The 23,618-nt window shown below is 53.2% G+C and overlaps 9 protein-coding genes across 9 annotated transcripts; 3 read left to right on the forward strand and 6 right to left on the reverse strand.

The window, feature by feature from the left end:
- Positions 1 to 1,163: 1,163 nt before the first annotated feature.
- On the forward strand, positions 1,164 to 3,809 carry RHO25_002737 (uncharacterized protein; the record flags this gene model as incomplete). The annotated part of the gene is made up of 1 exon (XM_023598291.2): positions 1,164 to 3,809. The coding sequence occupies one exon, from the start codon at positions 1,164 to 1,166 to the stop codon at positions 3,807 to 3,809; it is 2,646 nt and encodes an 881-aa protein (XP_023455929.1).
- A 1,753-nt stretch (positions 3,810 to 5,562) lies between these two features.
- Positions 5,563 to 8,190, reverse strand: RHO25_002738 (uncharacterized protein; the record flags this gene model as incomplete). Its single annotated transcript, XM_023598292.2, has 1 exon — positions 5,563 to 8,190. One exon carries the CDS (start codon positions 8,188 to 8,190, stop codon positions 5,563 to 5,565), a length of 2,628 nt encoding a protein of 875 aa, XP_023455933.1.
- Positions 8,191 to 9,103: 913 nt separating this feature from the next.
- Positions 9,104 to 10,366, reverse strand: RHO25_002739 (uncharacterized protein; the record flags this gene model as incomplete). Its single annotated transcript, XM_023598293.2, has 1 exon — positions 9,104 to 10,366. One exon carries the CDS (start codon positions 10,364 to 10,366, stop codon positions 9,104 to 9,106), a length of 1,263 nt encoding a protein of 420 aa, XP_023455932.1.
- A 1,712-nt stretch (positions 10,367 to 12,078) lies between these two features.
- On the forward strand, positions 12,079 to 12,822 carry RHO25_002740 (uncharacterized protein; the record flags this gene model as incomplete). The annotated part of the gene is made up of 2 exons (XM_023598294.2): positions 12,079 to 12,254; positions 12,435 to 12,822. The coding sequence occupies 2 exons, from the start codon at positions 12,079 to 12,081 to the stop codon at positions 12,820 to 12,822; spliced, it is 564 nt and encodes a 187-aa protein (XP_023455939.2).
- Positions 12,823 to 13,726: 904 nt separating this feature from the next.
- Positions 13,727 to 14,533, reverse strand: RHO25_002741 (uncharacterized protein; the record flags this gene model as incomplete). Its single annotated transcript, XM_023598295.2, has 3 exons — positions 13,727 to 13,900; positions 13,961 to 14,143; positions 14,204 to 14,533. 3 exons carry the CDS (start codon positions 14,531 to 14,533, stop codon positions 13,727 to 13,729), a joined length of 687 nt encoding a protein of 228 aa, XP_023455938.1.
- An 812-nt stretch (positions 14,534 to 15,345) lies between these two features.
- Positions 15,346 to 16,134, forward strand: RHO25_002742 (uncharacterized protein; the record flags this gene model as incomplete). The annotated part of the gene is made up of 3 exons (XM_023598296.2): positions 15,346 to 15,623; positions 15,676 to 15,760; positions 15,820 to 16,134. The coding sequence occupies 3 exons, from the start codon at positions 15,346 to 15,348 to the stop codon at positions 16,132 to 16,134; spliced, it is 678 nt and encodes a 225-aa protein (XP_023455218.1).
- Positions 16,135 to 16,299: 165 nt separating this feature from the next.
- Positions 16,300 to 17,835, reverse strand: RHO25_002743 (uncharacterized protein; the record flags this gene model as incomplete). Its single annotated transcript, XM_023598297.2, has 1 exon — positions 16,300 to 17,835. The coding sequence occupies one exon, from the start codon at positions 17,833 to 17,835 to the stop codon at positions 16,300 to 16,302; it is 1,536 nt and encodes a 511-aa protein (XP_023455219.1).
- A 282-nt stretch (positions 17,836 to 18,117) lies between these two features.
- On the reverse strand, positions 18,118 to 20,139 carry RHO25_002744 (uncharacterized protein; the record flags this gene model as incomplete). Its single annotated transcript, XM_023598298.2, has 2 exons — positions 18,118 to 19,924; positions 19,973 to 20,139. The coding sequence occupies 2 exons, from the start codon at positions 20,137 to 20,139 to the stop codon at positions 18,118 to 18,120; spliced, it is 1,974 nt and encodes a 657-aa protein (XP_023455216.1).
- A 2,077-nt stretch (positions 20,140 to 22,216) lies between these two features.
- RHO25_002745 (uncharacterized protein) lies at positions 22,217 to 23,470 on the reverse strand (the record flags this gene model as incomplete). Its single annotated transcript, XM_023598299.2, has 1 exon — positions 22,217 to 23,470. One exon carries the CDS (start codon positions 23,468 to 23,470, stop codon positions 22,217 to 22,219), a length of 1,254 nt encoding a protein of 417 aa, XP_023455217.1.
- Positions 23,471 to 23,618: the final 148 nt, after the last annotated feature.

Consider the following 23,618-nt stretch of genomic DNA (forward strand, 5'->3'; position numbering starts at 1 on the left):
CGAGTCGCCTACGGTATGTACCCAGGAGGCACAGAGGCGCGGAATGCGGTCATCACGGTCTCGCGCGTACCGTGTCTGCTTATTGCTCCTGCTGTCGAGCGCTGTGCTCCTCCATCTCCAAACCTCCGCAGCGCCTCTGCTGCTGCTTCTCCAGATCTGCGGGATGGATGTTGTGTACATGCGGCAGGATTCACAGAATCCAGCAACGCATGGTCGCCATGTGCTTAAAAACAGCAGCAAGGAGGAGCGCGAAGGAGCCACGATGTGCCGTGCCTGTTTCCGCTGTGTCGGCTCATGCGTTCCATGATGTGGCGCGCGCTGGTGGCCTTGTCCCAGAGCTCCTCCAGCCTCCAGCCTGGCGCGATCTCGCTTCAGCGCTCATCCCAGCTCGCCTTGCGTGCTCCGTCACTAGAGCCCACTCTCCGACGGTCGGGTTCACGGGTTGGATGCCTGCCATGGGGTGACGAGCGCAGCATGTGTCTAGAATCGGGCAGGGAACGAAACGAGCTGCTTGGCACATTGAATCGGTTGTCAAAGAAATCCACACCGGATAGAATGCCGCTGTGTCCGTCTCTCCACCGGTGTACGGCCAGAGCGATAGTTAGTCCTGCATCTGAACGAAAGCAGCGTCGCCGCCTGTCTCAAGTCGTAAGGCCACCCATGAAGCCTGGCAGTCGCGTCTTGGCACATTTCGGCGCCGTGCACGTGAAGCGGGCGCGATGACTCCCGCGGCGTCGGCGGGACCTCGCAAGGGTTGAACGTCACTTCGACTTCCTGGCGATGACAAACAACCAGCACTGCAACAGCACGTCTACCATCATGATTGCCTTCCAGTGGTCTTGAGTTGCTCCCAAAGCAAGCGCATACCTTAGCAAACTCTCACATCGCCCAAACCGAGCTCATCACCATGTCGAAATCGATGACCTTCCTGTTCAGAACTCACCGAACGCATACCAATACACGATCGTTAGCGGAGCAAATAAGGCTCGGCGAATTGCGGCGTAATTCATATCGATGAGGCACTCGACCAATACAGTGTGATATCGGACTTGAAGATTGCGAATGCAAAGTAGCAGAAGCATTTCTGTCGGGTCGTTAAGGGTACCACACATCACAACCAGTAGTTGAGCCGCCCTGCGCATCAGCACCGCCGCTGAGTCAACATGGCGCACGCTTCTGCGTCCATATTCACTTGGGAGCCAGATACTCCTCGGGTGTCTTCGCCATGGCTGAAAGCTGCGGACGATAGGTCCAGCCCCGCACCTGAAGGGGATGGCAACAGCAATGGCCAGCTGGGAGCGGCAGCCAAAAGCTTGCGTGAAGCTGCGGACAATGGTCAAAAAGTGACACGACTCCATGCCGAGCCGCAAAATGGTCCTGTGGAATACAAGCTCCATCTGCTTTTGCGGCCGAGGCGCAAGTTTCGATCTACCAGTACCGGTATCTACGTGCCCGGCTCCAAGCATGCAATGGCTGAAGATGGACCTCCAAAAGTGAAGGCGTCTGCAGAATTCGTTGCAGACTCTAGCGCCACCTCTGGGAACAATACACCTTCACAATCCACGCAGCAGTTCCGCCAGCACAGGTTGCAGCAGTTGACAACACAACTCATGTGGCGCCTCCAGCAGTCTTCTCCGCATCACACATCTTCTGCTGACAACATCATCATGCCCACGCTGCCAGAAGCGCTGCCAGAGCTGCAAGTACCTCAGCAAATGGGCAAGCTATTACACGGACTTGAAGAGAGCCAAGGTGCGCTGTACGAAATCGGCGTATCCGATGATGGCACCCTCATAGGTCTGGCTGAAGATGAATTGCAAGAAAGTTTGAACAACTTGCGAGCGATGGCTGCATGCTTAGGCTGCACAGTCGAGGTACTACGTGAAGAAACTGTAGGAGAGTGCGAGTGGCTGGAAGATACTGTCATTGCCAACCAAGAGCGGAAGATGCGACATTCAGGGAGACTTGTTGTGGCTGAAGCATTGGTGCGACCATTCTTGCATTCTTCCAGCCCAACTTTGCCAGGTCAAGAGGGAGCTCACAGTGAGCCATCACTCACCGCATTGCCCTCTTCTGCAGATCTCGCCCCACCCAGCACCGAGCAATTGCGGATCACACTAACGGGACCGACTCGGTCTGGCAAGTCCTCGTTACTGGGGACATTGACGACCTCTACTTTGGACAATGGTCTTGGAGGAAGTCGACTAAGTATGCTGCGTCATCGCCATGAACGGAGCTCCGGCATCACGAGCTCGGTCACGCAAGAGTTGCTGGGATATCGAGAAGGGATGAATGGGACTGTGGAGGTCGTAAACTATGCTACCGAAAACGTCTCGACCTGGATCGACATGCACCTTGCCTCTGCTGGTAATCGCTTGATCCTTGTCTCGGATTCTGCTGGCCACCCGCGGTACCGCCGAACAACAATCCGAGGCCTCGTCGGTTGGTCGCCTCATTGGACTTTGCTTTGCGTCTCTGCGAACGACGAAGACAGCGCTGCAAGTGCGAGCGACGCCCCGTTACTTTCACAGCAGGCAGCTATACCCACTGCCATGGATCTGGCGACCGCTCAGCTGAATTTGTGCCTGCGTTTGCAACTACCGTTGATCGTCGTCATCACCAAGCTCGATCTCGCTTCCAAGTCAGGTCTCCGACTCGTACTGTCAAGAATATTGGATGTGCTGAAGGCTGCCGGCCGGAAGCCTGCTGTGATGCCCAGTAAAGGCAACATCACGGATGCAAGTGATTTGCAGACTGTGAATCCTGGGCTTCTGGAGTCTGCGTACAACACTGCTCTACCTCTGCTCAATGATTACCGGGGATCAGTCCCAATCGTGCTGACAAGTGCAGTAGACGGCACAGGCATCAGTAATTTGCATGCTTTGTTACACGAGTTGCCGAGCCCTGAGCCGCTATTGGAAAACGGACCAGATGCAGCATCTGCCATTTTCGATATTGAAGATGTCTACAGCAAGCCAGCAGAAGTTGCGGGCGTGATTGTATCTGGCCGCATACGCTCGGGTCAACTATCTGTCGGGGACGTAGCGGTTGTCGGCCCCTTCTCTGGCCATGAACTGCATGAGGACTCCGAGGATTCGGATGAGCGCCCGTTGCGCAAATCCACATCTTCCAGCCTGCCCACATCCCGATCGTTTCCAGGAGCGCTCCGGAACTCGCACTTCACGCCGCCACTATATCAATTGCCCAATCAGGAATGGAGGCGGGTCAAAGTGACCAGCATCAGGAATCTTAGACTACCCGTGCACTCGCTACACGCTGATCAGGTTGGCACTATCGCGGTCACTCTCGACGATACGTCTATCAAGACTGCCCAACTGCTACGGATACGAAAAGGCATGGTACTTTCGGCGATCCAACCCCTTGCGGCACGCAGCTTCACTGCCCGGTTCGCGAGGGAAGATCTGGAGCATCTTGCAGTTGGCAATCACGTCGTCGTCTACATTTCGAGCGTCCGAGCTTCTGCAAAAGTCGTCACTGCTCGAGCGCCTGATTCTCCGGAAGAGCGCGTTTCGGAGCCGAACAATGGCGCTGAGGACCCTTTCGGTTTTGATGACTTGGAGGAGAGCATCGAGACGCCGCAAAACAAGAACTTGGCTGGACACATCACTGCATCCGAGCTTCTAGTGACTTTGAGCTTCGACACTGCGAAGGAGTATGTTGTTGTCGGAGACCGAGTGCTCGTCATGCCAAGCGGTGGTGCTCCGTTGTATTCTGGCAACGAAAGAGGTGAGAAAGGTGTCGCCGGCCTTGAAGGCTTTGTGGGGCTCATCACAGAGGTCAGAAATTGAGCTTCGAGAGATCGTATACTTGGAAACAGCATCTTTGTGCATGTGCGTGTTCACATTTCCGACTGATCATTCCATATCGCTGCCACGTTCACAGCTATCACGTGTCATTACCCACCTTCCATCGACTGAGAAGTCTGCGCAGAGATCTCTACATGTCGACGACCGAGCGATCACCTCATCAGTCATTTCGACCTGCAAGTCAGTCACATCGCCTGATCATTGCCATGAGCATGCAATACCTCTCACACAACTGTTCCCACCACATATACCTAATTGGGATATTCCGATCAACACTTCGCAAGTTTCACTTCAGAACAAGCGACTTGGCACTTCTTCGTCGACCGTGAGGCGGAATAGAGTTGGCTGATCAACACTCTCTGGCGACGACGATCTTTTCCTTGCTTGCTTGCCTTGCCCCGCTGGAGATGGCTGTTGGCCCCTCGTGTATGGCGGCCTCCCCCGCCCCGCGCGGTAAACTGACTTTACGCTTGAAGAGTTAGTTTACCGCCAGACACTGCATGGCTGAGAGTTTGGGACTTGTGGAAAGGCTGTGCTTTGCTGTGCTGTGCCACTTCATGTGCTGTGCTGCGCTTTGCTGCGCTGTTGGTCTTTTGCTGCTTTGGAGAGGGGTTGGTGGCGAGGGGTTGTCGTGATGATTGGTGGTTGGTGGGTTGGAGATTCACAAGCGCTGATGTTGTCTTGCTGTTGGTCATAGAGCGATCGCACGCTGGCTAGATGGGTCGCGCAATATGTGAGGCCTGAGGGTCTCTTTGATGACGGGAGATGGTGTTGATGATGCTTCTCCACGTAGGTTTCGTGCTTTGACACGTTCGCTGTCAGCACCTAGTGCCTCTCAAGAGGCGCTCTGCCGCATGAAACTCTGGTTAATCATCCTTCATGGTTCGGAGCATTGTATATTCCTAGCCATGATCCGTAGTGGTAGCCGTCTTACGGTCTTGGAGACACTATAGCATACTTTCAAGTGTAAGTTCAAAGAGGCGCGAATTGTCTGCTACGAAGATTTGGCTAGCGTACCTGAAGGTGGCGTGTGGCATGTGGTAGGAGGATGTTTGTTGCTCCTGGTTCCTTCGTGCTGTCTAGTGCCCTATTGGGGTTAGAGTGCGAAAGGGTGTGCTGTTTATCACGAGAGTCTGTTGGTTGGAGGTTCGTCATTCTTGGTTTTCTGGAGAGTTAGTTGATAGGTGTTGGTGGCTGTGGTTCGGAAGAGCGCCATTGGCTCAAACTTGCACTTTTTTATATGTGTATAGGGCTTTTTGTGAGTTTGTGATAGGGCAATGCGCGTCGTCATTGTTAAGATCAGAGTGATGCTGTAGTATCGACGCGCATCGGAATGAAAATAGCATGTGATCGAGTGTTGCGCGCTGATGCGGCTGCTTCGCATTTTCTACAGTGGTATCGTCCCAGTGGAGGCTTGGGTGCTTGTATGGAGCTTCGAAAGGTCATCTTGATTGTCAAGGCTCTTGTGTTGAGTACCTCTCATAGATTGCTTCTGCAAATCTCGCTGCCGACTTGCTAGCTTCGTATGTCGCAGGAATTGCCCAAGTAGTCAAATATCGTCAGAAGCAACTCGCCCATCGAATGACTTGGCAACTCGGTCAAGCTTCACTCTTCTAAAACGCCATACTGCTCCTTCACAGCCTCAAGCTCCTCCAACTTGAGCTCTTTCAGCCTTTCTTGACCGTTTCGTGCCTCCCAGCACCCATCCACCACATCATAACATGAGCGAGCGTCCTCAGTACCTAGCCCCTTCGTGGTGATACTCTCGTTTCACCGCTTCCAGCTGCCTCTCCATATCCTTCATTTCCTGCTCCTTGGACTCAACAAATCTTCTGATCTCCGTGCGAGCTAACATTTCTCTCCAATTACCCGTATCCTCTCTGATCGCACGCTCGAAACTGCCCGCCATCTCCTCAAGGACTGCCTTGATGTCATTTTGCAAGTCTCGAGCGAATGAATCTGTAGCTGTCTTGAAGTTCTTCTCCAAATTCCGGGTGACTGCGGAGAATGGACAGGCAGTAGCACCTTGTTCGCTCTTGCCCTGCAGCCAGTTCCGCAGATGGTGCAAACGGCGGTCGGTCACTCCTCCTCCCGAGTCTCGTTTGCACTTTGTATACAGTGGTCGCATGGCATCTGCGAAGTAGCTGGTCGGAACATCTCGCGTAGCATCTAGCTGGATGTTACTTGCCTCCTTCGCGAACGCCTCATACCTTGACCGGAGTGCAGATCGGATGCGATCAACGCTGGAATTGATAATGCCCTGCAAAGGTTCCAAAGCAATTGGCGTGGCAGCCGGCATATTGTTGAGCTTGGCCGGAATGCGATCGAGGGCGTCCGATACTTTATCGATCGTAGCATCAAGCTCTTTCTTCATATGCTTGAGCAGAGGGTACCAGCGGGCATTCAAAAAGACACTTTGCTTGTCAGCAAACATTTCATTCAAGATTTGATGCTTCTTTCCTCGTGGAGCATGGCGGCCATGTTTCCGAAAGAATGCGCCTTGTGTGTTCCAAGCGTGCTCAGTAAACTTCTCCACGACCTCGAGCGCTGCCGTTACAAAGTTAGGCCGATTCTTGAGCAGCTGTTGTATGAGCTGTCGGCTGCACTCTTCGTCTACAGCTTCTCTCCATGAGCTTAAACTGGTCTCTAGCAGAGTCGCGGGGTGTTGGGCCATCTCGGTGAGTGTCTGCCGCCGCTCTGACATCGCTGCGTCAGCCCACAATGCAGCTCCCCGGAGAAGCGTGAGACTTGCATTGATGTATTCATCAGCAGTATTGAACTCATTGGGGGCAGCAACCTCGAGGGCGAATCGGCGCAAGGCAGGAATATTGGTCATCTCCACGCTCATGTGATATTTCTCGTTGGTCTCCACACCTTTATGCGCCATGTAATGTGTGTTAGACACGCAGAATACCGAGAGCTGGACTCCAGGTGCGAGGTGCACCTGCTTATCCTCCTTGAGCGTCTTGCTCAAGTACGAATTGCGCATATCAACAAGGACATCAAGTCGCTCGATCTCGGCCGTCTCCAGCTCCTGTAGACTGCGTGATCGCTTGTTGCCTGTGTTGTTGCGTCCCTTGATGTCCTTCTTTAGCTCGTTGATGCCCTTGGAGAGCTGCTCGTACCGTGCGATACTCGACGGAGCAGCGCCTTTCGTGGCCATCTCTTTCGCAAGATTCGCATTCGCACCAACGTCGGAATGCGTGGCTATAATGGCAACATTCGATCCAAACCGAGCCCCATACGTGGCAAGCTTGCTGTCGAGCGAGGCATCGGAAACGGCGCGAGCCATACCAGCCACTGCCCAGAGAATATCGCACTCCTTGATGAATTCATTGGCAACTTCTGCCCGGACGCGATCGACGTCTTCCGTGCCAGGGAGATCGTTCACTTCAATGTGGCGCAAAATTGGTGATGTAGATATGCCTTTGCAGACATGATCGACCAGAGGCCATAATTCTGGCTCCTCCAGTTTGTATTGCTCAAACATATATGGCTCAACATCAGTGTTGATCTGCTCCAAGTCATCGGAGCTCATTCGCAGCGTTGGACAGCCCTCCACATCCTGGCATCCAGAGAGCAGGGTCATGCACCATTGATCTAGGTCTTCAATGGTCTCGGCGACATTTCGATGCTCCTTGAAATACTTGACGATGTTTCCTTCCGAGGAGAATTCATCTTGATCGCAAAATAACGCTCGAAATCGTTTCAGCGCAGCATTCGCCCGTTGTTGGTACTCCTGCTTCTCCTCCTCCGGCCAATCCCCGTGAGAGTCCAAATGCCAGCGAGTGAAGTGCTTGATGTGCTCACTCAAAAAGGTCACTCGCTTTTGCTTGTCGTAGAAGCGGACGTCAGCTGCGTATAAAGTTGTCTGGCCTGCGAGCTTGAACACGATCTTTGTCGGAACCGCAGTGCAGCTCTGACCGGTATCGCCAGCTTTGGTGGCATCAGGTTGCCCGGCGAAAGAATTTGTGACCGAGCTCTTCCCAGTGCCCGTAGCTCCATAAAGCATGACGCTGATAGGGGGAGGCTCGGGGCTTTCGCGCAACTTGTCAGCCTTTTGCCACATCGTCTCGACGTCCTGACTGTGGTGGCGGTGCTTCCCCAAAAGTTGGGCAAGTTCGACAACAATAACTCCAGTCTGCTGCTTCAGCGCGAATGTCCTCGGATCGTAGGCCGCGCATTTTGGAGGCTTTTCCGTCTTCTCCGAGTACATCCCATTTTCGTCATAACAATCCTGCTTCGGTCCAGGAGATGGGGTTCTTCCAGTCACGAACAATCCATGCCCTGGTCCACTGCGATCCGTGTCGGCGGTGCGCTCGCGTGAATACCGCCCAGAGCTGACAGGCGACAGATAAGCCATGGCAGGCGCCACGAACGACCAAGTGTCGCTGCGGCTTGATGTGCGATGTGACTTGTCAGTCTTTGGTATTGGAAGTTGGAAGATATTATGAGTTGCTGATATGAGTTGGATGTGGTATGGGTGTCTTGTAGCGGTGGTAGTTGTGGTACTGTTCGTGGGAAGATATGAAAGGGAAGAGGCAGTCGAGCTCGCCCGAACTCATCAGCATGTGACTGTCGCGTCACGTCACAAGAAGTGAACAAATGCTAGGCAACGGTCCCGTGGAGCTTGTGAAAATGCTGAAAGAAGCCGAAGTGAAGCACTGTAGGACATAGTTAGCAGCAAACGCCACAGATCTAGGGCAGAACATACACTCGCATAATGCATGAGGCATGTACACAGTGCTCACCATTTCCCAATGCATCGCAGCTTCTCGAAAGTACGAAGCGTATTCTCTGTCTCTCGCGGCGACCTACGACGCCCCAAAAAAAGAGCGAGCATCAGCGCAATCACCTGCTGTGAAGCTCCCTCAGCCACTACATTCACTCTCATCGCAGCACCTGGCGCTGTGACGCAAGAGCGCATGTGAAAAGCCACAGCTCCGAGTGGAGGAAAACAGCGAGGCGAGTGAGAGCGCACTTTCGCTGCGCTTCTGGCAGTCTTGGTCAGTCTGCGGTGTCGACCATAGGTGAGGATCTGAGCACTGACCTGCGGAGCAATGGCTCCTCGGGGAGGCCACGTTCAGGTATTGAGGTCGAATCAAGGACGGGAAAGGGGGACTGGTGGCACATGTAGTACATTGCACTATGATACACATGCAGCGTCATGAACTGCATTCTATGATATACCGTAGAACATAACACGCTCCTCTTTCTCCTTCGCATTTCTCATGCCAGCGGTCGCTCATCACGGCCCAGCATATATGCACAATGGTTTACTTGTAGAAGTCAAACTTGTCTGCCTCGCTCGTACCCTTGACCTGACTTGTGTATGCATCCTCCAAATCTTGCTGGATAATGTTGTATCTGTTCTTCCTCACAGCCCTCAATCCTGCCTCTTGCATCACTGCCGCGATGATAGCTCCAGACAATGGGTCGTTGCGGACGATCAGGGAGTCGAGGTCGACTTCAGGCGACAAGCTCATCTTCGAGGCGATGGTAGAGAAGATCAAGCGACGCTCTCGGCGGTCACGCAGCGAAGGGAATTCGATCTTTCGGTCGAGACGTCCAGGACGTAGCAGAGCAGGATCTAGTGTGTCCGCACGGTTGGTTGCCATGATGACTTTGACGTTTGAAGTCTGGTCGAAGCCGTCCATTTGGTTGAGCAGTTCGAGCAGGATACGCTGCACTTCTCTGTCGGCTCCGGTTTGCGCGTCGAAACGTTTGGTGGCGATAGCGTCAATTTCGTCGATGAAGATGATAGCTGGGCTGTTCTCTCGCGCCATTCGGAAGACATCACGCACCATGCGCGGTCCTTCTCCGAGATACTTTTGCACGAACTCCGAACCAACAACGCGAATGAACGATGCGGTCGTGCTATTCGCCACAGCCTTGACCAACATTGTCTTTCCTGTACCAGGAGGCCCGTAGAGCAAGACACCGCGCGGTGGGTCGATACCAATCTGCTTGTACAGGTCGAACTGTGTCAGCGGCAGCTCGACGGCTTCCCGGATCTCCTGCTTCTGCATGTCCAATCCACCGACTTCGGCATATGTGACATCGGGCTTCTCATCAGCGCCCAACATGGCGATGCTGCTGTCAGCCTCGGGCGGCAAGATATCGACCAAGCTGTTGGAATGCCGATGCAGCGCCACACTGGAGCTGGGCTTGAGCAGCTCACGGTCCAGTGTACTCAGTATCCGCACAACATAGTTGCTTCCTGTTGATGACTGTACGATTCCCGTGTTCTGATCGATGGCTTCCATGAACTGGCCGATGACCAGTGGCACACTTTGTATCCGCTTGATCTCCTCCTGTGCGCGTACCAGCTCCCGCTTCAGACTCCGCTGCTCATCCTTGATGTACTCTTCCTGCAACTTGATGTATTCGAGTTGGCGCTGCAGCTTCTTGTAGGTTGCATATTGGTCGTCGGAATCTGTCAAGCCCTCGATGGTGTCGATGTTGGTGATGGCGGAGCTCGAGATCTGGTTGAGGAGGTGCGGCGCGGTCGGCGCTTTGCTCACGTCGGCGGACGCCATGCTGATGTTCTGATCTGGGGTGGCTTTGATGTCGCGGTGTGTGGTGGGAGATGGAGGAGTGGAGGACGGTGTTTGTGGTGATGATGTTGGATGTGATGCGTTCCAGCTGCAGCTTGTCGGAGAAGGCGACAGAGCTGCCGACGCGCCCCAGTACTGACACGTGAATGGTCTTGGCATTATCATGGTCACCACATCTTCAATAGGAAGATGCAGCTTGCGAGCTGAACTCATTGCGATTGGTAATGTTCTGAACGAGACATATGAAGCTACAGTTCTAAGCTTCCCGAACGGCATCATCGAGAACCGAAAGATTATCAGAGTCACCGTGGCGGTGGGATAGAACACCGTCGGTCGTATCTACATCTCCTCTCGAACGACACTCCTCTGGTCCAAGTAAGCTTCGAGCATTCGCGGTAGTGATTGACAGGGCAAGTCGGCCCATCACTTCTGTTCCTGCCCATGTCGGAAAGGCATGGACAAATCGCTGGCAGCTTCCCTTCTCTGCTACTTCCGCTCAATGGCAGAACGGGAGAACACTGGGCAGCATATATATGCCTCGTGCAATGCTCCCCGCGTGACATTCGTCCAGGCGAGGTGGCTAAGTTCGTAAGTCGTCAAACAAGTCGGCGCCGAACGCCTTCACAAGGATGGAATTCTGATGCCCACGCTCTCCAGACTGTACCTGGTTCGGCATTGGCATGAGCTTGCTTGCGTGGGCGGATCTTTTGCTTCGCGGATCTTTTGCTTCATGAGTCGCGGTTTAAGATCTTGAACGTCTTGCGTGTGAGCAGAGGTAGAATGGTTCTAAAGTTGTCGGAATTCTTTTGCTCTGGAAGCACGTCTTCCACGCTTCACCGCTTTGCGCTATATGCAGCTCGACGGCAAGTCTCTGCTTGGATCGACATGTGCCTCAGCTCTGTGGACTACGGGCATAGTCTTCTCGATATCAAGTTCTATCGTCAGCTCGGAGAGGACACTTGCGCCAGACTTCGAACACCCGGCCCACATGCGAGAAAACCGTTTCATGACGGCCGTTGGCAAGACCGTTCGGGGAAGCTACAGCATGCGTACCTGGGCCCTGCTATACCGGAGTCCCGCAGTATGCATCTCGGAACTAATCCAAGTGAATGGAAGTGGTTTTGGTACAGCATGGGCAATTGGAACTGAAATACAAGAAATCATCAACATGGTTGTCGAGTCAACGTTCGGATGAGGATGGAAGTCGTTGCAGGCACAAGTCGGAAAGGACAAAATTAGCAGGGGTCCGCGCTCTCGCGTCCCGCCACACATCCAGCCACGCGCGAACCGAGTCGACGTGCACAATTCCACGTCACGCAAACTCACTCGTTGGGCTCCATCTCTCACGCACTCCTGCAAACTGCACGTCGCGCACATTTCTCCGCCGTACACTTCACCGACATCGCTTTTCGCACGCTTCTTTCGTTATCTTATATTGCCATTCCAACTTCAGCTCTTTCCAAGACGCCGCGGCGCCGCCCCACCTCCAAAGCTACCCCATTGGCCATATGAGATACCACCACCGAAACGAGCCACTCGGAGCAGCATAGGCAGAGGCAGCGACGCTGTCTTCCTCACCGCCAGGGCGAGCGCGAGTGGAGGACCAAGAGCGCTGAAATCAGTCACCCCGGCGCAAAGCGACTCGACAACCCCAGCCACGAGCAACGAGCCGAGGAAGGGCAACATCACGCACCATGGCACGATCAGACATGACCCGAGAAAGGGTGATTGTGCGACAATCATACTACTGGCCAGACTGGCAACTCAATGTCTGGATCATCATCATGCTGGCCACCGGCGGCACACTGGTCGGAGTCTTCGCCAACTTTGTGGTGATACAAAATTCACTGGGCGGATTGGGGATACCATGGTGAGTCTGACGCGCGAGCATGCGAGCGATACACTCTTTAAACGTCTGGGTGGTCGCTGAGCATTTGCAACCTCATGCTTGCAGGCCCTTGAGTAGAGATTGGTGCTACATCCCCATTTCACCTGTTCCAGCCTCCACATTTGCATTTAGCACACATGCTAACCTTCCTCTCTTCCTTAGGATCATGCCGTTTGGCATCACAGTTGGTGCTCTTACGCTCGCCTTCATCATCCTCATGCTCATTCTCATCGTACAACGGCGACTTCTACCCGGGGTTCTCATTATCGGCGCGTTCATTCTTCTCGTCCTGTACATCACCGGCTTGATCGAGACCGCGATTCAACTGTTCGGCCCATCCGGAGACATCAACTCTAAGTGCGGCACATATGTCACAGGGCAGAATCCGAACGATCTATCGGTCAATACCCTAGCATGGCTCCAACAAAACAGCATTTGCCAGAGCTGGAGCGCAGTGTTCGCATTTTGGATAATAGGCGCCGTCTTTCTGGTGTATTTGATTGTGCTGGCCAGTATGGTGGCACAGGGAGGAAGAGAGGATAATTATTAATGTGTGTAATGCATGAGTACGAAGATGAAGATCAGATCGAATGATTGGGCAGGCAATGAGTATGTGGGACAACGAGAAAGAGTTGTTTACACGAGCGGGAACCACAAGGACTGGGAAGGCATGATTTTATGGCGAGGCGTTCACTGGCGGATCAATACCCTGGAGCATGAAAGCTCTTCATTTTGGACAGGAAATATTTGCACAGTATCCAATATATGGCACCTGTTCCCCGCATTCCGAGAGCTTTGGCGGCAAGCAGGTGAGTATTCGTCTGTGGAAGCATGCATATTGATTACACAGTAGGATCGGTCCTTCGCTCCGAACCTCACAAAGGCAGGCTGAAAAGGTTCAATCGACACGAGCTTCATTCAGCCGACGGACGAAGGGAGATCTCGCAACCATGTTTTAGACGAGAAGCAGTTGCTTGTACAGCATCTGGGTGGGTGCAGCCAGATTTGCGACACTTCGCGAAACACATTTAGCCTGGGATATTGGCTTGTGGTTGATGGCTGATCGCTGCAGTCACATGCAGGTCAAGCTCGCCCGCCGGGACTGCGAATCTACTCTAGACACAGGTACCGGATTCGTGGAGAGACTGGGTACTTGTGCCTCTTCAGCAGCTGAGCTGAATGACTGAGTCGGCGTCTTGGCAGACGGACTCCCCCAAGGCTGCTCTTCCCGTTTCGAGCACGCAGCATACCAACAACATGAAGTTTTGAGCGCTTTCAGAACATTGACGGACTTCTGCATGATCATGAGAGGATCTACATGCAAAGACTAAGCTCCTTGCTGCCACAGGGCCGGCAATGCACCATCGCTTCAAAGCACACATGCCAGGTACCATAGCTACTTCCAGCAACTTCTTCGCGGCTAAATTCACAACTGCGCGCCGATCCTCCTGCAACTAACCCAACTTTGACTTCACAAATTGCAGCGCCTGCTGTCCATACACTTGTCCGTAAGCCTGGTGCGTGGCTGCATTGTTGCCGTTGCAGCAGTAAGGATCTGGAGCATCACAGTATGATCGAAGCTTGGACTGGAATGCTGGGCAAGAGAAGCCCTGAGGTCTTGGGTCGAACTGCAGGCACATTGGTTAGCGACTGACACTCGCAGAACAACAGGAATGGGAACGACATACTCCTTGTGCTGAGCAAGTTCCGACTCTGAACGAACTCTCCGCAGGAGAGTTTCGAGGGTTGCCCGCCCAGATCACAGCCTTAATGGCATTGGCAGCTGCAGAAGTCACCAAGACTTTGGTGTCGGTTATGCCCTGGTTCGGATCACCACCGCCACAAAGGGCGTTGTCGCCAATCTGAGCACCCTATTCCAGTCTGCGGTCAGCTCGTGCTTCATCGAATACGCGATACCAAACAAAGCATACCTGCGAATATCCTACAACAACGAGCTTCGAGTTGGGGCACCTGGAGTTGAAGCTGTTGATTTGATTCGCAATGTTCTGTGTACCAGCGCGAACTGAAGCGCCATACTGGGAGTCTCCGATAGCAGGATAGACGATGGCTTCTGCGGTGGATCCAGGATATGCCTTCAGAATCAGGTTGACGAAAACGCCTGCAGTACCATATCCAGCGGGAGCTGTGGTCTCTCTCGCACCGAAGATGTGGATCGCTGGGCAAGACTGCCTCTCTTCCAGTGGGTTGGCAGTCGCGCTTGCAACGAGCGCTGCTGCGGCAAGTGTGGAGCTGAGATGCATGTTGTTGTTAAGTTCTGATATACCTGGATTCGATCAACGACGAGGTGAGTTCTGATCATTCATTCCATTCGATTTCATCCTGACTTTATATAACATCCAGTCTTTCATCTCTGAGGCTCGTACATGCCGTCATGCTCGGTCGGACGGCGCTTCTACACGTAACGTACAAAGCAATCTGCCTGAAACGGGGCATCGGGTAAACTCCGCATACATACATTCGTCTACCAAGCGAGAGCTGATGTATACAAGTTTGGGCCACGTGCCAGCTGACAACTGAACGAGATCAATATACAGCTACCACGGTCTGGACTCATGAAGTGAATCTCAACGGATTTAGCCTAAGTACAACAATCTAGAATCGTGCACTAGGACAAAAGATCATCACTCTGCAGTCTAGGTCCGCGAATTGGTTTCGAACTACTCTGGAGTTTGTCCAACATCGGCTGAGTGGATCATGCAGGGCTGAACGCTTGTGCCCTCTTTTGTCGATACCGCTTCAGCTGGGTACTCTTGGCTCGTCTCAGGCAGAGGAGTTCAGCAATCAATGGTCTTGTCGTTGTACTTCGACAGGCTTTCCTCGCTCACTTGGCACATCCTCCTACACGATCTTGGCCTCTTGGTATGGCTTGTTTGCTCCTCGTGAGCAAGATGGAGGGCAATGCTTTAGCCAAAAATGCTGTCAACGCGTGAAGCGCAAGAGATGCAAGGAATGCCAGGAAAATGGTGGTATATAAGACAGCTTCTCATACCGAGATGCTCGAAATCAATTTGCCTGAAGCTCACATCAAGAACCCCACGCAGTCTTCGCCAATATGGTGTCTTTGACCTCAATCTTGTACGCTATTGCGGCAGCGGCGACTGCATACGCGGCTCCAACGGCTCTCGATGTCCGCAACCCTGAGGGCACGGCGCTCGAAGCTCGTCAATCTCAGTCTGGAACTGGCACGCACAACGGCTACTACTACTCCTTTTGGACTGATGGTGGTGGCCAGGTCAACTACCAGAACGGAGCCGGTGGCTCGTACACTGTTCAATGGACCAACGTCGGAAACTTCGTTGGCGGTAAAGGCTGGGCTACCGGATCGGCCAGGTGAGCGAACCCCAATGTGAAGTCTTTGAGCATGTATTGATCCAGCTTGCAGAACCATCAACTACAGCGGTACCTTCAGTCCAAGTGGCAATGGCTATCTCGCCGTCTATGGCTGGACTCGCAACCCCTTGATCGAGGTACATACCATCACGTTCCTCTGATTCGCCGCAATGCCCTCATTAACGCTTTTCTACAGTACTACGTCGTCGAGTCTTTCGGCACCTACAACCCCAGCAGTGGCGCCCAGTACAAAGGGACCGTGAACACTGACGGTGGTACTTACAACATTTACGTCTCGACCCGCACCAATGCCCCTTCGATCGATGGCATCCAGACCTTCCAGCAATACTGGTCTGTTCGCACGAGCAAGCGTGTCGGAGGAACTGTCAACATGGCCAACCACTTCAATGCTTGGGCCCAGTACGGTATGAGACTCGGAACTCACAATTACCAGATTGTGGCGACCGAGGGCTACCAGTCCAGTGGCAGAAGCAGTATCACGGTCTACTAGATGAAGGACCTGTAAAGGTTGAAGAGTGCCTCCGAAAAGATGATGGTTTTGCTGCGCCGAGGAATCTTGATGTTGGCGTGCTGCATGTCCGTGAGCTTGAACGAGACTCTCTTTTGTTGCTTGAAAGGTCGCTCGTTTACTGCGCAGTCCCTAAGCTCCTGTATCTCAGGAATCAATGGTCAACGAACCAAGCCCTTCGTTCAACTTCCCCATGCTTTCTTCCCCATTCTCCTTTTCGGCGTCGCAGCTTAATAAGTTTTGCCGACTGGTCATGGGCTCCGCTCTCCACACCGACCCCTTCGTATCTGCGATCTGTCGCGATATATGTCTGTTCATCTCCTCCAATACGACCGAAAGTGTCTTCCTCGTTTCTGGACTGTACTCTGCCAAATCTGGAACAGTCCATTGATCGTATAATCGTCCGTGGGTATCCAAAACTTCGTATCCTCCGTGATAATACAGGAACAGGTAGCACAGATAGCAAAGATACTTGCTGGTGCCGATAATGCGCGGCTTCACGACCACCATCTCCTCTCTTTCTTTTGCCCGCCCCTCCCACCCAGTCCCCGCCAAAGCCTCTTCCACGACCAACTGCACCTCTGCATGCACATGACATTTCCCAGCCCAAGGTTCGTACGTAATATCTGTCGGCACACTCGCATACGGGTTGACAAACTCCAGCTGAATCGAACCAAATGCCTCAAAATACGACCCTCCCGCCACTCTCACCAAATCTCTCGCAATCCTCCAATACGTCCCAACTTTCTCCACCTGCCTCAAAGTCTTCGTTGCAGCCGCAACCTGCGCCGTCTTTCCAGCCTTTCCACACTCCAGCTTCTCCGCAAAAGCTCCCATATCTTTCCTCTGACAGAATTCCCACGAATGTTTAACCAGTTCCTTCAATTTCTCTTCAGTTTCAGCTTCACTTGTGCTTTCGAATAACTCGTAAATTTCCTGTAAACCTTGCAGACTCTCAGTCACAGACTTTCGTACTTTCCAATCCGCCTTTCTCGGAAATACGTGTTGTACACGATGTACCACGTTCGCAAAGTCCTGCCAGAGAGGTTTTTTGTGCGTTCGGTCGAGATATGTGGGCTTAACCCACTTGCGAGAACGTAAGCGGCCGAGAAGTTTTTGGCGATGATGGGTAATGATTAGATCGAAGATCGTCTCTATCGCGTCTTGATAAACTTCTTGTTCTGGAGCATTCGAGCTTTCTGGTGTTCTTCTGGCGGAGGCCATTCGACTCGAATCCTGCATCCCATCGATGATCTGTTGAAGCATATCCTTCACTTTGTCGTCCACGATATCCATGCCGGCGATTTTGACGACAAGTAAATTAGTGGTGTTCTTCGGATGGACATCATTCGAATCCGGTTTTGAGCTCGCTGATGTGCGAATATGTTGTTCGAGACAAACGGCTGCGACACTTTGAGCTCCTTCGCCTACAGCGGCGATATACGCCAGATCATCTGCGACTTGCTTCTCGATGTGAAGTGGTATCCGGGGTCCCGGAGGAACATGTTGATCGATTGTCTCTTCAACTTTCGCTATCAGAACGTCAATGGGAACTGCGTTCGTCTTTTTCTCGAGAGTGACCAGGTTCTCGCGAAATGCATCTTGTGAAATTGCGGACCAGATCGTGTTTGCGGGATGGGCCGTTTGGACGGGGCGTAAAGTGGGAATACTTGATGTGGACATTTCTTGAAGAGTTATACATGTCTGTCGCGATGGAGCAGATGCGGCATTCGAGCCTTTCGTTGTGGTGGTTCAGTTTCTACAATCCGAGAACAGAGGTGAAGTTGTGATGTTGCGGTATTCAAATTTGACTCATTCAAATCATCAAAATTTGACAAGATCGATTGACCGAACTGAATTACCCATGGCGAACAAGTGCAACCGAAAAAATAATTGTACAGAAGCCCACCCAGTATATAGAAGGAGCGTGGTGATCATAGTCTGATAAAGCCTTCGCCAGATCTCTCAAACAAAACTGAATCTACTACTGCCCTCCTTACTTCGAATGGGCAAGCCCAACAGACTTCCCCTCTTCTCCTTCTCCTTGGTGACTGGTCGTACAGTCCTGTCACTCGCCTCGCTCCTTCCGCTTTTGTCGTGTTTGCTGGAAGAAGAATGATGGTGTCGGCGATGTCTTCTTCGCGGCTCACTCAAATCCACGCACGAAATGCTGTCTTCCGGCAGCACAGTCTTGACATCTCCCATGCCATCAGACTCTTCTGCCTCGAAGTTCTCCCAGCTCTGAAGGACTGAATCGCGCTCCTGTATGTAAGGCTTTGCGGGGACAGGAGGAGGCGAGCGGCGCGATCTGCGACTAGACGGAACTGGCTCGAGTACGTCCTGGTTTCGGTCTGCGGTTTGTCTGCTTGACGAAGCGACCGACGGCGGAAGTGAGATGGCAGCAGGATGATAGCATGAGCTACCAGCTCTGCTAATCTGAGAATACGCGTTGTTGCCAATCGGAGGTGGTGGCAGAGGGATTCCGTCCTGGCCAGATGTTCGTCGGAAGGGTTTGACAGTGCTGGCTGAGGATCTGCGACCAGCGTCGCTCCCGCGATCCTTGTGCGTGCGAGAGGAGTAGACATCAATGCCACTGTCATGACGCTTGAGCCGGTCTGTCTCGTCGGCGCTCGTACGACGGTGCGATCGATGCGATTTATGAGACCGATGTGACGCAGAGGACCTGTGATCATCCTCATCGTGGCGACTATTGTGCTTCGAAATTGTGCTCTTAGTGGCTTCCAGATAGTAATTAGGTCGATCGATATCGACATCCACAGGTAATGTGCTGGATCGCTTCATCGCGCTGCCCACAGCTGATCTGGCAGGTACTTCATCTGGAGCATAGTCGACAGAATCGTATGTATGGCTCCTCGTAGGGTGCGGACGGAGATTAGTGTACCTAGACATGACTTCTTGCACCTCATCATCGCCGTTATACCCAGTCTCCTGTAGCATGCGCAACGCGCGAGTAGAGCGCGGTTGTGGTCGGCTGTATGCAGATTCTGTTGTACTATAGTTGTGGTGGAATCTTCTGCCTCCCGTCGCATCTTGCTCCGGGGCTTGCGACATTGTGCGATCAGCTGGCGGTAGAGTTTCTGCGCGAGGCGCCGGGGGGTTTGCTGGTACTTCGTGTACGGAATGTCTTGACTTGGTGTTAGACCGTGAGGTCATGTATGCCATGTGATCGGCTTCTTCCTTGGCATTCTTCGACTCTTCTCTATGAAGAGCAAACATCAGTGCTGCACCGGCGGCAGCTCCAAGCGCAGTTCCGATGATTGTTTTGGAAGGAAAAGATGAACCGGAAGTTGTCGGCGCAGTGTTGACTCGTGATATGCCCTGCGATGGCGCCGCGGACTTCGTTGACTCCGCTGTCGATTTGGCCAGGTCTATTGCTGTCTGCATTCGTGATTTTACAGTCGTCGCTTTCGAAGCCTGCGACCCGCGGGATATCGCTGACTTGGCCACAGACTGTGCATCATCTGCATTTCCGGCCTCATCCACACCTTCTCGCCATGTCAAGACACGGCTATGCTCTGAAGGTGCTGCCTCGCCACAGCCAGCTCCTTCGCCGTGCGGCTGGCGAAAGATGAACTCGACCGTATTGCCATCATGGTCTTCGACAGCGGCATTGAAGCAAGTGCAGTCTGCGTTGCGATAGTCGGGAGAACCACTCGGACGGCCCCCAGCTTCGAGCGATGCAGTGTAGCAGTCTCGAACAATGTTGCGATTCTCGGCCAAGAATGCAATATGATTCGGCGAGGGTCGCGTGCTGCATACCCATTAGTGGTGCAACCGGAAGAAGCAGTGGAATGCCTACCCGATCGGCGCCTGTGTAATGAAGAAATCGGCAGAATCTACCCCAAGACCTATTGAGTCGCCTTGGTGGCCAATAAAGCGATATCCAAGCGGTTGGAGAGCAGCTAGGTAAAAGGATGTTGCTGACGGAATATGCGACACTGTGAGGCCCAGATGCGATACAGGCATGTTGAATACAATAGCAGCGAATGTGCGCGAAGGGTATGTCGAATTTGCAAGGTTAATTATGGCAGTGGAGAAGTGGCAGCAGTAGCGCAACAGGTCGTGAAGTGAAGCATACACTGGAGTGTGCAACGCCGGTCGGAGAATTTGTCGGTGCTGCAGCCAACCGTTTCTCGAAACGACGAGTGACCCGCAAAAGGTACAAGAGGTAACGAAGATGACCGAGTTGGAAAATGGTAAGCAGACAGAAGATCTTCTGCGGAGGAAAATGTCACAAGAAAGCTGATGAAAAGCCGCTCCTAGAAGGCATCCCGCGAGGCAGGAGTGTATCGGGATCTTGTTCGGTGTGAGGCTCCATTGGTGGATCCCAAGTGGTCACTCGTCACATCGTCACGAGTTCGCCAACCTCATTGCAGCATGGCAGGCAAGGTGAGGTGAGCAGTAAGCAACAGGAGATAGCTGAGGCGTACCGTGGCAGCGCTCGCCGTCAAGGCCCGCGGGTTCCACTCTGCTTTCGTGAATCGCAGCTTGTGGTAGGCGTGTTGAGCGTGCATTTCCCCTAGTGCGGAGAGCCAATTCCGCCTACTGGCCACGGCCTGCATTCGAATTCGGTGACGGCCTGCATACACATGCTGCCACGTCCATGTATCTGCAGCTAGAGGGCGGCAGAGTTCTGAGTGGTCGGCACGACCCATTATGCATATAGGCGGCTCGAGCCTAGCACATCTAGCAAGGCCCCGAGCTTCAGTGGAGCTGTGATTGGAGGCGGTGGAAAGCGGTCCAAGGGTCTGCCTGCGGTACGCGGCATGCGCTGTTGAAGGCGCTCATGTGGTTGAATTCCTTGACGATGGCGCAGTCGCGGCTCGTGAAAGCTGTGGTAGTCGCTGGGACGATGATGAAGACCAAGAAGCAAAAGCGACCTGGAGGTGCGGTCCTGCCATCCCACTCTGGGCCTCGCCAAGCGATTCGGCACACCCTGGCCGCACCGCAACGTCGTGAAACAGACCGGCGTTGAGTGCCGATCAGAAACACCACATGCGGTGTAAGAAGCGCCGAACAGCTGTGTACCAAAGAGAACCCGTGCCAGATCAAGCACGTGCATCATATTGCGTATCGATTGCACGGTGCTCTCACTAATGCCCTCCAGCTGGCGTCAAAGATCGGGTCAGCATGTCGTGATACTGGAGGTTGACCTGGTAGCACTGAGACCGTGCTGTTGTATATAGAAACGTCAGAAACCAACGATCGTGAGGTGTTACGTGGTCGATGTGGCTGCCGAGCCTTCAACCGATTTTAGTGTCTCTAAACTGCCATTTTCCATCGAGGTGTCAGACAGGTGGCTGCCATGCTAAAATCGACGTTAGATGTCATCAATATCCCTTTTTGCCTATGTTTGCCACCAGTGTGTGCTCTTGCACATCGCGGCACGTGTGCTGGGGCACCCCAGCAGCCATCACAGCCACTCACGTCGAGACGGCAAGTACAGCAACGGCAGCGTCGGTTGCTCAGAGTGGAATCGCAATAGTGAGGCAACCAATGCCTTTTCCGCCGACTTCAAAAGGCCGTTGCGCGTTTAACTTTCAGACGATGCCGTCTTCAGCCACGATCGCACACGAGTGTCTCGCTTGACAACATATGCAATGCAAGAAAGCCCAACTTGACAGCCGCGTGATGCGGCGTGAGCAATGCCATCGTTTGGATGTGTTGCTTCTCGCATGGATCGTAAATCTGATCAGCGCATCGTTCACTGCCGTCGATAGGAGTGTCGCGACCCGAGTTCGAGGTCTTGCAGCGACTGGGATCTGGGGTGTTGGAGCCACGTGTTTCGACCAGCTCGAATTAAAACCTCATCCTAGGTCAATGCATGGATGTAGATATTCGCGTGGGGCACCCGGACGGAGGCACAGGACGCTATACAAGCGCATGAGTTGAAGGGCACAAACCACGCGGGCATTTACGGCGTGTTGTTTGAAGTGGCGAATACAAGTTGCCGTGAGTCCTTGGATCTCTGTCGTCAACTGCGAGCTTGCGTAGCATTTGCGTAATCCAGCATTGGAAAGATGTCGACAGTGCTCTTGCTGCCTCATCCGGGCCCATCGATGCATGCGAGTATCTCTGCCACGTCGACGCCACAGCTCCTGATGAATGACTGCGTTTGTGATCTAGTCATGCCCTGCAGCTGGCCTTTCTGTAGCTGAACAAGCACCGGCTCCGGAATGCACTCTGCCAGATCAACTAGAAATTCTGTGATCTCTTTCTCGGCCTGAGCGGGAGAGGATTTGTCCCACACTGCGGCCAAGTGAGACGCAACATCCTTCCAGTATTGCTTCTCTGCTGACAGAATGGTGTTCAGCGCCCGACTTTTGATGGTCTGCCACAGCTGGGTGTCATCATTCTCCAAGCCCAAGCAAAAAGGATCCTGGCTCTTGTTCCGCTGCCTCGTATCATGTCCTTCTTCTGTGTCTTCGTCCATCGGAAGGTCTAGATTTTCCCCTGGTCCCCAAGCAAAGGCTTCGTCGATAGCGTCGGAGCCGCTTGCACCGAATATCAAGTACTGCTCGAGGCAGCCTTGGAGCATCCAGCCAGCCGCTAGCTCCATCCACTTTTTTGTTGGAGGACACTCGAACATGGTGTGGCAAGCTGCAGACACTCGCATGAATAGAGGGAGAAGATCGAGCAAACCCACACATTCACTGGTGCCGTAGAAGTTATCTTCGTACGCGTCATCCTCAGCCGGAATGCCCAGTGCTTCAAGTATGAGCGATCTGTTCTCTTCCATTTCCGTAGTCGATATGGGTAGTGCCTCGTCAAATGGCCTCACGTTATAAGCTGCTGTAGGCAAACGTGAAGCATCGCCAATCCATGCCCGAGCTCTCGCTTGATTGGCAGCGCGAAGAGCTGTCAAAGAGGATCTGACTGGTGTCGCTGAACATCGGCGGAAGCGCTGAGTCACCAGCACCACAAGCTGAAGAAGTTGCTGTCGGAAATGCAGTTCGGGATCCGGCCGGTATGTTGGGTAGCGCCCCTTGAAGAGTAGGAAGAACTGGTCGACTTGGGCGAGACAGGCCTGGAGTTCTAGTCTATCGTTTATGGGGGGTGACCTCCTGCTCTCGAAACAAGCATTGATAGCTTGGAAGCATAGAAAGTCAAGAATCATATGGTCGACCTCCAGAGCTGTTCCCAAATCCTCCATCTGTCTCGATTGGATCGCAGCATGGCTATGATCCGACGGCCTGACGCGATTCTTGTCCTCGACTCCATTCTCCTGCCGCTGCTCCTGCTGCTCTTCCTGCCCTAACATTTCCTTCTCATGAATACCATACTCGTCTGTGGACATGACAACGAGCGCAATATGAGCCACGCATATGTCCGCGAAATCCAACAGATCCCACGACCTCCTGCTCGAACTTCGAGCTCGTCCAGATTTGCATCAATGCACGCGTCAACAGGCGGCCCGGCTCCGTGGGCAGCTAATTTGCCTCAGC

This window comes from Cercospora beticola, chromosome 2 (genome assembly GCF_033473495.1).
Source record: "Cercospora beticola chromosome 2, complete sequence".
In the NCBI taxonomy this organism is placed as follows: domain Eukaryota; kingdom Fungi; phylum Ascomycota; class Dothideomycetes; order Mycosphaerellales; family Mycosphaerellaceae; genus Cercospora; species Cercospora beticola.